Source organism: Eutrigla gurnardus (assembly GCF_963514095.1).
Source record: "Eutrigla gurnardus genome assembly, chromosome: 14".
Classification (NCBI taxonomy): domain Eukaryota; kingdom Metazoa; phylum Chordata; class Actinopteri; order Perciformes; family Triglidae; genus Eutrigla; species Eutrigla gurnardus.
Window position 1 is genome coordinate 21431809 of NC_139937.1, and position 13101 is coordinate 21444909.

A 13101-nucleotide genomic window follows, 5' to 3' on the forward strand; every position below is an offset into this window, starting at 1 on the left:
AATGCCAAAAAGGTGCGTTTGTTGGGTCCAACATTCATTCTCAACAGACGGACGTCAGCTAAAAAAAAAAACACACACAAACCTTTCCTGTCGGTGCCGTTGGGCACCTGCGAGGTGTTGATGCCCTTGGCGATCTCCTTGTTCGCGGTTTCCTTGGTGACCACTGAGCCTTTGAGCTTACTCTTCGGAGCGTCCAGGGCTTTTAGCTTCTTGGCGTGTTTGGTCCCCTTGTAGTGGGCCAAGGCCTGGCTCTGTGAGGAGAACAAAAAACAGGCTCCATTTAATGGACACCAAGCCAGGATGAAGATGGAATATGAAAACTAGAGTGAGGCAGATTAAACGTGATTAGCGAACAGACAGTTGATGCGTCTCACAGTCCAGAAGTGTTAAAAAAGACTTCTTTTAGAAGATGTTTCACACACCTGGGCAATTGGTTTTCTTTTGGATATATTTGGGGAAATAATAGGTGATGAGGCGATATTGAAAATAATTGTTTCACAGCAGCTCCTTTTTTCGGATGCCTTGAAGCCTAAGACTTTGTTTTTGTGTTTGTTGTTCCCAAATCATTCCCGTATATCAGTCCCTTTTTCTTCTTCTCTCCAGCTCCTGAATTGCTGCTGAGATTTAAACATTTTCTCTGGCTGTTCAAACCACAAAGGGTTGGTCATAAAAAATGAGGATTTAGTATGAATATGAATCTCTTTTTTCTTAATTTAAATAATGCCTGTCACTGATTGAGACATTTGTGTGACCCGTGAAGTGTAATTTATGTTTGTAGTGTCTGTTTGCTTTGAAGTCCGAACACGTAGCACCGCTAACATTCACCTTCACAGAACATCCGCCCGGAAAACTGGGACACATGCAAAGACTTTGAGCTGTCCTTGTTTACTTCTGCACACGTCCCTGCATGTTTCGCCCGTGGCAGGAAGGGAAGGCATTAGGAGAAATTAAATTGCCTCTCAGAATAAATAAGTGCGGCAACCACACATCCCCAATAGGCGGTTAGGAAGCATCTTTAACAACGGGCCACAGTGGGGAGATTCACAAAAGACCGCTGGGCCGAAGGGACCGGTTCCAGGTAGTCTCGCCCGCAAATCATTGTTCTTGTCTCCTTTTGTTGTTACTCAGCAATCAGTGTCAACTATTTTATCACATCGGTGGAAGAAGCATGAGCAGAGCAGCATGCATGAAAAGGCCGGCCCGGCTATGTAAACAGAGCACACTGAGGCTCGGTATACAACACACACAGAGGGAGAGGGAGCTCATTCTCTACTCAGGTCGACGTCACTGCACTTTATCTAATACAAATTACTCCATTACAAGTAAAAACTGAAATCAAAATGAAACTTGAGTAAAAGGACAAGAGTATTATTAGCAAAAATAGTAAAAAGTAAAAGTACTAATTTTGCACAATGGTTTCTTTTAAAGGTTAAAACTACTTTATTACTCAGTTTAATCCCTAATCAATGACTTAAGTGATGTAGTTGCTCAATGTGAAGATACTTTGTGTACTGCTAGTCCATAAGTACTACATCAGTGTACATTAGCATATTGTATATGTATTTTTGATTGTTTTTTTTTATGGTAAAAAAAAACACTAACTATAAATGTCCTGTGTCATAACTTTAAGTCATAATCTCATGACAAGCTTTTCATTTTTGGCCAAATTAATTTACAATATTAATTGTAAACTTACCAGTAAAGAGGTTTCATCATAGAAGTTGCCGTAGTTTGATCACTTTGTTGGCAACGGTTGTTAAAATTGCTGAGATACCTTAAACATTTTCCCTCCTCCCCAGAAATCTTTTTTTTTTTTTGATGAAGCGTCACTTTTTCAAACCAAATGCACAACTTGTTCTGGCCTGAAACTATTTATTCTGACCCACATTCATCACTGTCCAGGTACTGAAGACATTACTTATTTTTTGTCATGAGGCTCAGGTGATACGGAGGGTGTTTAATGTGACCGCGCCAATAATTCATCTTTCATTAGAGCAATGAGGTGGAAGAATCGGCTACGTTCCAAGTCTGATTAAAACGGGGAAGGACATCGTTTGTTTTCCCAGCCGGTGTTACGTGACATCCAACAAATCAAGAGTTTTTCTCGGAGTCAGAGAACAAAAAGGTTGCAGTTTAAATCCCCACGTATCGATCAACAGACATGAGTCCATGAGCAAGATGACCTGATTTGGCAAGGTATGTAAACCTGAATGTTAGTGTCAGTTAAAAGGAAGATTTTGCTTAATTCTTTTGTTGAAAGCCCCAAAAACACATTTGTTAAATCACCTTTTTCCTATTAGAAACAACATTGTACCTGACCTGAACAATGTTGGCATTGTTTTCTTTAAGCTACAAATTATTTCGGAAAAACAGGTCGTGGGAATCATCAGAGGCTCCACAATATAATATTATCATATAATGTTATCTTAAGAGTGTTTTTTTTACATTTTTCATTGAGCTGGTTATAACGTTAACATATATTGCGATATATACTCATTAATTAAGATTTGAAAAAAAGGTCAGGGTTCACATTAAAATAATATAACAACGAAACTTAGCAATGTAACGTAACAACATAATGTAATTATGTAACGTAAAAATATAGAATGTTTCAACATGCAATGTAATCGTACAATGTACGTTAGAACGTAACATAATATAACAACATAATGCCAATGTCACTTAACGATGTAAGGAAACAATGTAACAAAGCAATGTAATCCAACAATGTAATGGAACAATGTAACGTAACAATGTAACGTAACAACGTAACGGAACAACGGAACGGAACAACGTAATGAAACAACGTAACGGAACAACTTAACGCAACATAATGTAACAAGCCGATGACCTAACAACATAACATTGTTACATTACATTTTTACATTATCTATCAACATAACAATTTAATGTAACAACATAACAAGGATGTAATGTAACAATCAACTACCATACAACAACAACTCTTATTGGACTTTCTTATTTAACTTTAAGTAACAAAAAATGTACATAAGTCAACATTTATGTTATAAATGTAACTGTGGTCTCCTGGGTTAAATTCCTGTACAGAAATCTCTCTTTTCTTAATGCTCGTTTTTACAACGAGTTTCAATTACAGTCGTTCAAGCTGCCTGAATATAAAGTTTTCTGCCAAAGATAAAAAAAAAAAAAAAGCTTTGATGATTTTTCATGAGAGATTTCTGAATTTGTGTATTCCTGGGCACTCCTGTCAGATTTTAGATTCCATCCTTCTTTTAGTGAGAAAGTTATTTTATTTCCCTTCCTATACGGGAAGTGGATAAGCTCTATTAAACCACACATTCAATTAAAGCTGCTTTAAATCCTACATGTCTGCCTGCAACCATCAAACGGGAAACGTTAGGTAACAAGACAGGGAGGGGTTTCCCGTTGTTCTGGTTTCATCATTCAATTAACTGGGTTTGATTGAATCAGGACGAGGATCGCTTTCACAGTTCAAAGGAGAGTTTACAGATGTTACAGCTGTGTGTTTTCAGCTGTTCGGATTCATCGACTCCCGTAAGCCATCCAACGAAAATGTATGTTGAAATAAAAACATCTCCAAGGATGTCGATGTCGTGCAAGGTAAACCAGCTTAAATCACTTTTACTTGTGGAAAAGTGTACAGTTTTTTTTTTTAAGGTATGAAGTTTGAGTGGTCTCCCACTTTTGCTCCAGTTTTAGTCGGTCATAAATCTTTGTGCCCCAGATTCCAGAGCCGAGTAGCCGGCGTTATCATGAGAATGGAAGGACAGTCTCTTTAAGTACAACAGGAAATGTAAAGTAAAACCTAGTGATGCAGATTTTTTTTTGACTCGCCCATCCTCCCACATTCCTGTGGAGAACTTAAGACTTCAGTGTAAACTCACAAAGAAGCCGGTGCACATTGTTTTTACCCGGCGTGGGAGCCTCAATGTCTCAGAGGGGATCCGGATCAGGTATCAGGGGAGGAGGTCTGATTCATCTTGAGTCAGATGGGGTGTGACTGATGTCTAAACCAAACAGAAATAACCCCCCTTTTTAAATATATTTCTCCCCTCTGGCATCAGAGCTTCAGCCGGCACCTGGTTGTTGTGAAGAATATTTATATATTGTAATGCAAATTAACAGGTGAATGTAATCGTCAATCACTGTGATTCAAGCAGCATGAAACCACTTAAAGAAACAGCAAAATGCAGCTAGTTCTGCAGAAAAACGATCTCTGAGTGATTTAATATTACATATTGAGTTCTTTTTGAAGCATCAATGTATAAACATTTTACTGTTGTAGCTCCATTTAAATGTAGCTTGATTTTTCGCAGGATGCATTGAATGTCTCTGGTTGGGGGAAATATCAGGGAGAAAAGCTCCGGAAGTCGTTAGCGTTGTGTTTTCACTGTGGTGACTTTTGCAGGAAAACCGCAGTTATACGACTTTACTGACATCTGAACAGAAACAAGGCAGCTAATTAGTGCAGCACTTGAGATTTGTTACAACTCAAGTTGTTGTTTTCATTTAAATTAAACTGCACTAGCAACTTCAAAGAAGCGTAGCCTAGCAACCAAGCACTTTTTCTTCAGTCCGATCAGGGAGAAAAAGAATGATGAATTTTATTTAATTATCTATATTATTCTGTTATCTCTTATCATTCTTATTTTTTAATTATTATTTGGAAAAAAAACCCACATTGTGGGTTTAGTTGCGTTTAAACTACCAAGAAACATTGTCGTTATCTGTTTTTGTGATTAATTTGTTTTAAAGACAATGTAATTAATTTAACTCTCTCCCTTATCGTATAGATTAGTTGCTGTTGTTCTGTCTCTTTTAAAAGATCCTTCTGTTGATATCTTGTTTTATCTCACTTCAGCGAGGCTCCTTCCCCTGGTGTCGATTTTTAATTAAACTTTTGTCTCGTCTCATTCTCACGCTCAATTTGCTCCTCGTCCCAATTCTCCTGCAGTCCAACTACGCATTCACTTTGTTTCTGATATCAATAAATGTTAGACTTAGAAACCAACACTCCAAAACTCAAGTCCACCATGATTATTACAGCCAGAGCTTCAATGTCTCACTTGAGATCTGTGTGTCACCTCTATATCTGTGCTTTAGAGTGCTGCAGCATGGAGACATGACTCAGCATTTTTTTTAAATAATAACACATTTTAACTTCTTCTAACCGAACAAAACATGCAAGTATCATGAATGTTTGATTGTTGACAAATAAAAGTACTAAATCACAAGTAAAATAACCGATCCAATGTGTAACGACTTGAACTGGACTTCTTGGTGGAAACCAGCTTTGGAGGACCAGGACTCTAGAAGACTCTGGTTCCACCAAATAGTGAAAGTCCATGTTCTTAAATCCTGGTTTCTGGAAAATCAACTATGGTGGAAATTAGACTAAAAAGAGAGGTGATAAGTGTATTTTCAAGAAAACGTTGTGAAAGAAATCCTCTCTGGATTAGCAGCTTGTAAAAAAAAAAAGCCTGAGTCATGGAATAGAGACACAGGAAGTGTAAAAGCATCCGAGCGGGTAATAAAGTGATCGGAGTAGCTGCTCGAGTGACTCACTCTCGTCGACAAATTACAGACTCACGTTTACGATGTTAAAACATAAACACGACTGCATCTAGTAAAGCCTCTTAAAAGCTGCTTTTTCCTCTTTATGACCTCGGCTCATTAAGCGTTTTCTTTTACAAACAGACCCTGGATCTGTGCTAGAACACCACACAGGCTTGCTGCTCTGCGTCTCGGTCCACTTCTTATAGCTGCAGGTTCAAAACAAAGAACTGCAGCCTATTGATTGACGGGTGAGCCGAGCCGTGACTCTAATGAAGCCTTAAAATAAACAGCTGATGGACAGTAAATACATCCAGATAAGATTCCCCCTCGTGTAAGCACATAATAACATCCTGAGCGCAAGAAATAGATTGATTACTCCGTGATGACATCACTATTGAAGGGATGTTACTGATTTAACAACATGCAGAATTTTAAATATTTTGATTACTTTGGAAATGGTATGTAAATTAGACGCAGAGGGGGAATGGAAACCCATCTGCTGGTCCGACGGTTGAGCTTGTATTAATGCATTTCATTATTGTATTGTGGAGTCCACATATTGGCTAACGAGTGTGGAAACGCTTCGTGGTGAGCTCACTTTGCAGAACGGACTCATTCCTGTAATCTGATTTACTCATGAGGCATCATAAAAACAAGCTCATTGTGCATATTAATACGACGGCATATCAGGGCCACTGTAGGAAAAAAACAGTATCCGAGGGAGGGGGGGCAATATTCAGAGAAAACATGAGTTTATTAGATAGCTAACGTCCCCTGAATGTACATTTATGTTTCTAATGAATCCTCCCAACGTGTGACGACGCCTCGTTAAGGTCCTTAGGGTGATGATGTTGATGCTTATTGTTGGTTTTATTTATGAGGCCAAATTGTCATCTTATGGGTGATTATTGATCGGGGCGGTTGGGCTTCACTTGTTGTCATAGCAACGGCAAACAGCCAGTGTTAGCGGATAACACCGTTGTAGATTAACATGACTCTTGCTGTGCAATATATACATGTTGATGATACTCCAGCAATGAAAAGGCAGCGTCGAAGGGAAAACAAAGAGAAAGACAAGAGATCACAATCAGATGATCATCGTGAGATTAAATTAGCATGAACTCGACGAAACGCTCTTAAATTAAAAACATCCGTTTCAGGCACAAAACTGTTCAACAGCTGAGAAGAAAAGATTCTACTCGACTCAATCACGTCTGTGTTTTTATCATTGTGATGCTAAAGCGTTATTTCACTGTGAATGGGATTCTACAGGCTCACTGATGTGACCAATCAGTGGTCAGATAATTGGTGATGAGGTCGTTGATTTAAACTGTATAATTACTTGAAATTAGTTGGCATCCAAAAAATATTGGATTTTGAGTAAAAATACACCTTTTTTTAAGCATATATTATTAAATTGAAAAGATGCTCATTTTAAGTTATGAGCCGAATGATAGCACTAATAAAGTCAAATTCTTATTAGTAAAAGTTTAAACGGTTCATTATTTAAGTCCCTCGTAGCTCTTAGAAGGCAAAAAAATAAAAATCTGAATATACAATAAAAAAAAGTCCACAGACTTTCTTGCAAAAAACTTAAAATCCCATTTTCCACCTCAGCATCTTCAGTCTGGACTCAAACCGTCTCGGGACGCCACGGAAACGTTAGCCGATGATTAATTACGATGCCGAGGCTCAGCGGATCATTTTTCATAGCGAACGTCTCTGTAAGTCGTTGTTGAGAGACGGCGTGGGGGATGAGACTCTTCAGCACCGCCACGTTACGTCTCCATGATGGATTCGGCTTCGCAGCGCTAATAAAAACCTTCTCACTCTCTCTGCTCCTCCGTCATCTGACCAATCAGAAACCTCGCAGCGAAAGAGCAGCAACGTGTGATTTTCTATCTTCCTGTTCGATCCTCTCTAAACGCCCACAGAGCAACGAGGTTGCATCGCTTTAATGGAGGCAAATCTTTCAACCAATCATCTGTCTTCTGTCACCTTTCAGCTACGGAACAAATCTGTTAAGAGTCTCTTGTGGTAAAACCTCGATATCCACATTTTTCATACAGTGTCATTATTGCACCACTTCATCATTGAGCACTATTAATGGGCAACTCTGCAAAAAGCTTATTTTTACTATAATAAAAATAAGACTGCAGCACGTTGATGACTGTTGGGTTTGACCTTTGACCTTTTCACCTCCAGACGGGACGGTTTAACAGCAGCGTTCCGCTCATTCATCCAAACAGAAGCAGGAATCCTGAAGAATGCATCCAGAAACTCTCAGACTTAAAAAATAAAACCAGTTCACAACCCGCCACACTTCACTTACAAAAACGCTTTCAATCCACTGAAAAGCCTTTTTTTTTTTTTTTTACACAAGGCCAAATAGACTTCTTTTGAACACAAATGTGTACATCTGCTCTTATTTTATGATTTTATGAGATTGAAGGTTCGTCATTTCCAAATCCATCTGACCTCCAGACCAAAGTGATAGACGAAAAAAAAAAGCTTTAAGTATTCTTTATTATTCCACCAATATTTATTTGTTGCCCTAACAGAGTAAAACTATGTGAAAGGACTCCAGAGCAGGTGAAGTAATAACCCTTGGTAGTCTGTAAACATGGTGGGGGGTATTTCCTGTTTATTTCCCCTCTGACTTTCTGAACTTTCCTTCTGAAAGAAAAACTTGCTCACCTGTGAGTTGAACCTCAGCTGGCAAACGCCGCAGGAGACGTGCTTCCTCTTGGCGGTGGGAGGGAGGCCCAGGGTGTGATGGAGGACTGCCTTCTGCACCGGGTCCATCTAGAGACACCGAGAGAGGCTAATTAAAACAGTTGCTGGAGCCGACCTGTAAATCACCTTCACTCCTCCATCACTCCTCCATCACTCCTCCATCACTGTGGAGTGAAAACAGGCCACTGGAGCTTTTTTTTTAACAGTCAGCTGTTTGTCTTCCTGTCGCTGTTAACACTCTCTCTCTCTCTGTCTCTCTCTGTCTCTCTAACCCGTAACGGTCCAAACCGCCTCCGGCGACGAGCACTCGGGGAACGCTAATGGCGTTATTGCATCTCTTTATCATCAACACTTCACCCCGAAGAGACTAAAAGCAAACAGTGAATTCAACCCACTAACAAGTCTCGTCTGTGAACACTCCACTTACGCCTTAATGCTTGTTGTCCCGAAGAAAAAAAACACATGAAACCTTCTACTTTTGCATTTGGTGAAATAATCCTCCATTGATATCAATGTAACGCTCATTAAAACCATCAAGCAGTGGAAGACAGAACCACACGGGCGTTTTGGACGCCGACGTCCAAATGTCCAATGTCAAAGCCATGAGGCCACAAAGTCACAGAGGAACATATACAAGCCTAACAATCTTTTTTAATGTAGAAAGAGGGAGAGACAGCGTGATTCTTTTCTTTTTCCTGTATTTTGCTCTCCGGCCTGCCGTTATGAGTCAAGGCCCGTCTGTCTCTCTCTGTAGGGAAATTAAATCACTGAGATAAATTCACTCATCAGAGTCAGAAAATGGGGTAGTTAAGGGTTCTGAGGTAGGACGGGACAAGACCCCCAAAAGACTTCATCATCACAGAGGTCATCAGGGTGGAGAGACAGAGTGTAGCATCAGGGTGGAGGGAGAGAGTGTAGCATCAGGGTGGAGGTAGAGAGTGTAGCATCGGGATGGAGGGAGAGAGTGTAGCATCAGGGTGGAGGTAGAGAGTGTAGCATCAGGGTGGAGGGAGAGAGTGTAGCATCGGGATGGAGGGACAGAGTGTAGCATCAGGGTGGAGGTAGAGAGTGTAGCATCAGGGTGGAGGGACAGAGTGTAGCATCGGGATGGAGGGAGAGAGTGTAGCATCAGGGTGGAGGGAGAGAGTGTAGCATCAGGGTGGAGGGACAGAGTGTAGCATCAGGATGGAGGGACAGAGTGTAGCATCGGGATGGAGGGAGAGAGTGTAGCATCAAGGTGGAGGGAGAGAGTGTAGCATCAAGGTGGAGGGAGAGAGTGTAGCATCAGGGTGGACTGACAGAGCATCAGGGTGGAGGGAGAGAGTGTAGCATCAGGGTGGAGGGAGAGAATGTAGCATCAGGATGGAGGGACAGAGTGTAGCATCGGGATGGAGGGAGAGAGTGTAGCATCAAGGTGGAGGGAGAGAGTGTATCATCAAGGTGGAGGGAGAGAGTGTAGCATCAAGGTGGAGGGAGAGAGTGTAGCATCAGGGTGGACTGACAGAGCATCAGGGTGGAGGGAGAGAGTGTAGCATCAAGGTGGAGGGAGAGAGTGTAGCATCAAGGTGGAGGGAGAGAATGTAGCATCAGGGTGGAGGTAGAGATAGCATCAGGGTGGAGGGAGAGAGTGTAGCATCAGGGTGGAGGGAGAGAGTGTAGCATCAAGGTGGAGGGAGAGAGGCGACATCTTTTCAACGTATACAGTTGCGATCACAGTGTGACATCACCTACTAGACTGAGTAATATCCTCTCGTCCGTCTCAGCGACCGCCTCCACTTTGACTTCAGAAAAACATTTTATAACCGCTTTAAGTTTATGGAAAATCCATTTCCTTTTTTTAATCTTTATTTCTGCCAATTTGATTCAAACTCTTGTCATCTGTATAAATAATATGTTTCTGATGCCATTTAACAACCGCTGATGCTGCAGTACAGGATCTCTGTCAATCTATAAAGTGTGAAATTGTTCTTTTTTCTCAGGAACCTTTTGTGTGAATGAACTTGTGAAACTGAGAAACCAGCAATTTACACTTGTGCAGACAAACTTCACTGAAAATTAATAAAATCAAGCCCATTGTTTGATTGAAAAAAGATGTCATTTCTCAGGTTGATCTCCACTAAAGTCGACTTATCGATTAGTTGATTTCATCTACAAAACTGCTGCATCAAAGCCCCACTTTAAGTCTGTCTTTTACCAGAGAAAGAAGTGTCTTTCTCCCCCGGTAATTTACTGTAAATGTACCTGAGATGCTTTTCAAAGATCATGCACACTTAAACAAATCCACCTTTAGGACTAACTATGCTGCATCATCGCCGCACGCCGCCCGCCGCACGCCGCACGCCTCGCTGGTCTCCACCTCCCTCCGCATGCTGACGGCGCTTTGAGGAATGAACAAACAAATCCTTGCGGGGGGAATATCTCAATAGGCAGCAGTTGGCTACGGGAGGAAAAGGTGGCAGCAGCTTGTGTGGGAGGATTAATCCAGCCTGACAGTCGTGCTGCAGAAGGCGGGAACACTGATGTTACGCTGTCACTTTGTGTGGACGCCGAGAACTTTGGCTGTTTCAATGTATTTATTTATTTGTTTGTTTGTGAGCAGAGGTGGAAATGTGTCCTGAGATATTCACTATTGGAACACAAACATGTCCTCACTAATGTAGCAGTGATCCTCTCTGACTGTAATGTGATTGTGATCCACCACGGCAGTGAAAGCAGCCAAAGCAGTCGGAGAGGAGAGAGGCAGGACGGCGAGGAATGAGCTGCAGGCGACAGCAATCTGGCTGAAATGTGTTCTCTGTATTTACACTGTGACGAGGTGAATGGAGGAGGGGGGGGGGGGGGGGGGCTGAAGAGAGGGAAGAGGGGACCGGGACTGATGATGGAGGACCAGGACTGACGATGGAGGGACCAGGACTGACGATGGAGGGACCAGGACTGATGATGGAGGGACCAGGACTGACGATGGAGGGACCAGGACCGACGATGGAGGGACCAGGACCGACGATGGAGGGACCAGGACCGACGATGGAGGGACCAGGACTGACGATGGAGGGGCCAGGACTGAGGATGGAGGAGCAGGACTGAGGATGGAGGAGCAGGACTGACGATGGAGGGACCAGGACTGACGATGGAGGGACCAGGACTGACGATGGAGGGACCAGGACTGACGATGGATGGACCAGGACTGACGATGGATGAACCAGGACTGATGATGGATGGACCAGGACTGATGATGGAGGGACCAGGACTGATGATGGAGGGACCAGGACTGAAGATGGAGGACCAGGACTGATGATGGAGGGACCAGGACTGACGATGGAGGGACCAGGACTGATGATGGATGGACCAGGACTGACAATGGATGGACCAGGACTGATGATGGAGGACCAGGACTGATGATGGAGGGACCAGGACTGATGATGGAGGACCAGGACTGATGATGGAGGGACCAGGACTGACGATGGAGGGACCAGGACTGATGATGGATGGACCAGGACTGACAATGGATGGACCAGGACTGATGATGGAGGACCGGGACTGATGATGGAGGGACCGGGACTGATGATTGAGGACCAGGACTGATGATGGAGGGACCAGGACTGAGGATGGAGGGACCAGGACTGAGGAGGGAGGACCAGGACTGATGATGGAGGGACCAGAACTGATGATGGAGGATCAGGACTGATGATGGATGGTCCAGGACTTACGATGGGGGACCAGGACTAAGGATGGAGGACCAGGACTGATGACGGAGGGACCGGGAATGATGATGGAGGGGTCGGGATTGATGATGGAGGGACCAGGACTTACGATGGGGGACCAGGACTAAGGATGGAGGACCAGGACTGATGATGGAGGGGCCAGGACTGAGGTTGGAGGACCAGGACTAAGGAAGGAGGACCAGGACTGATGATGGAGGGGCCAGGACTGAGGTTGGAGGACCAGGACTGAGGATGGAGGACCAGGACTAAGGAAGGAGGACCAGGACTGATGATGGAGGGGCCAGGACTGAGGTTGGAGGACCAGGACTGAGGATGGAGGACCAGGACTGATGATGGAGGTACTGGCGGGACTGACGCTCAGAAACAGATTCATCTTTAAAGGTCCGGACCCACCAAGCCAACATCTAGTTGCCTCACGTCGCCCATGTTTGACCAAAAAGTTGCACTTGAACACACCACGATGGCGCCGTTGTGCACCTTACCCTCACTTCCTTTTCTCTACTCACGCACAGATTCGCTCAAGCCAAACAGCCAATCAGAGTGATTTCTCTCATCGTCGGGCTCCGTTGCCTCGACAACGTGACACACTAGGATCACAGAATGGTTTGAACCCTGCTTGGATAGCGGATAGCAAAAAAAAAAAAGTGTCAATGTCAGATTTTCAGTTTCAGAAAGTTAAAGAAATTGACGGATGGAGCCTCGGCAATTCTAACAATGGAAAGTTGCTGCGAGGGGGGGTCTTGGTGAAGTACACCGGAGCCTTAAGAGACAGAAACAGGTTCAGAAACAGGTTCAGACTCAGACAAGAGGGACAGCAGGGGACATATTGTGGATTTATTGCATCACTATAATGGGTTGCTAGAGTTATGAGCTCCCAATATGCTTCTGACTGACATCAGATTTAATGCCAAAAAACGCAATAAAACACTTCCTTCATTACCGATGCTCTTTGACTGAGCAGCGAAGTCAAAAATCTTCTCCGAGAAGTCTGAAGTCTGTAAGTGAGCTCTCCGTAACTGAAGACCGAATATTGTATATTTTTCCGTCCTGTTTTTAATCACTTGAGACTTTTTCCGTCCGTGTA

General features: G+C 43.0%; 1 protein-coding gene across 1 annotated transcript in view; it reads right to left on the minus strand.

Moving 5' to 3' along the window:
- Window positions 1–13101, minus strand: part of znf385d (zinc finger protein 385D) — a 64059-nt gene that overhangs the window by 21497 nt on the left and 29461 nt on the right. Inside the window, exons 3-4 of the mRNA XM_084027929.1 lie at window positions 8257–8364; window positions 83–251 (exon numbers count right to left, since the gene is read on the minus strand). Of these exons, the coding sequence (XP_083884055.1) occupies window positions 83–251; window positions 8257–8364 (277 nt within the window). The remainder of the gene's footprint in view (window positions 1–82; window positions 252–8256; window positions 8365–13101) is intronic.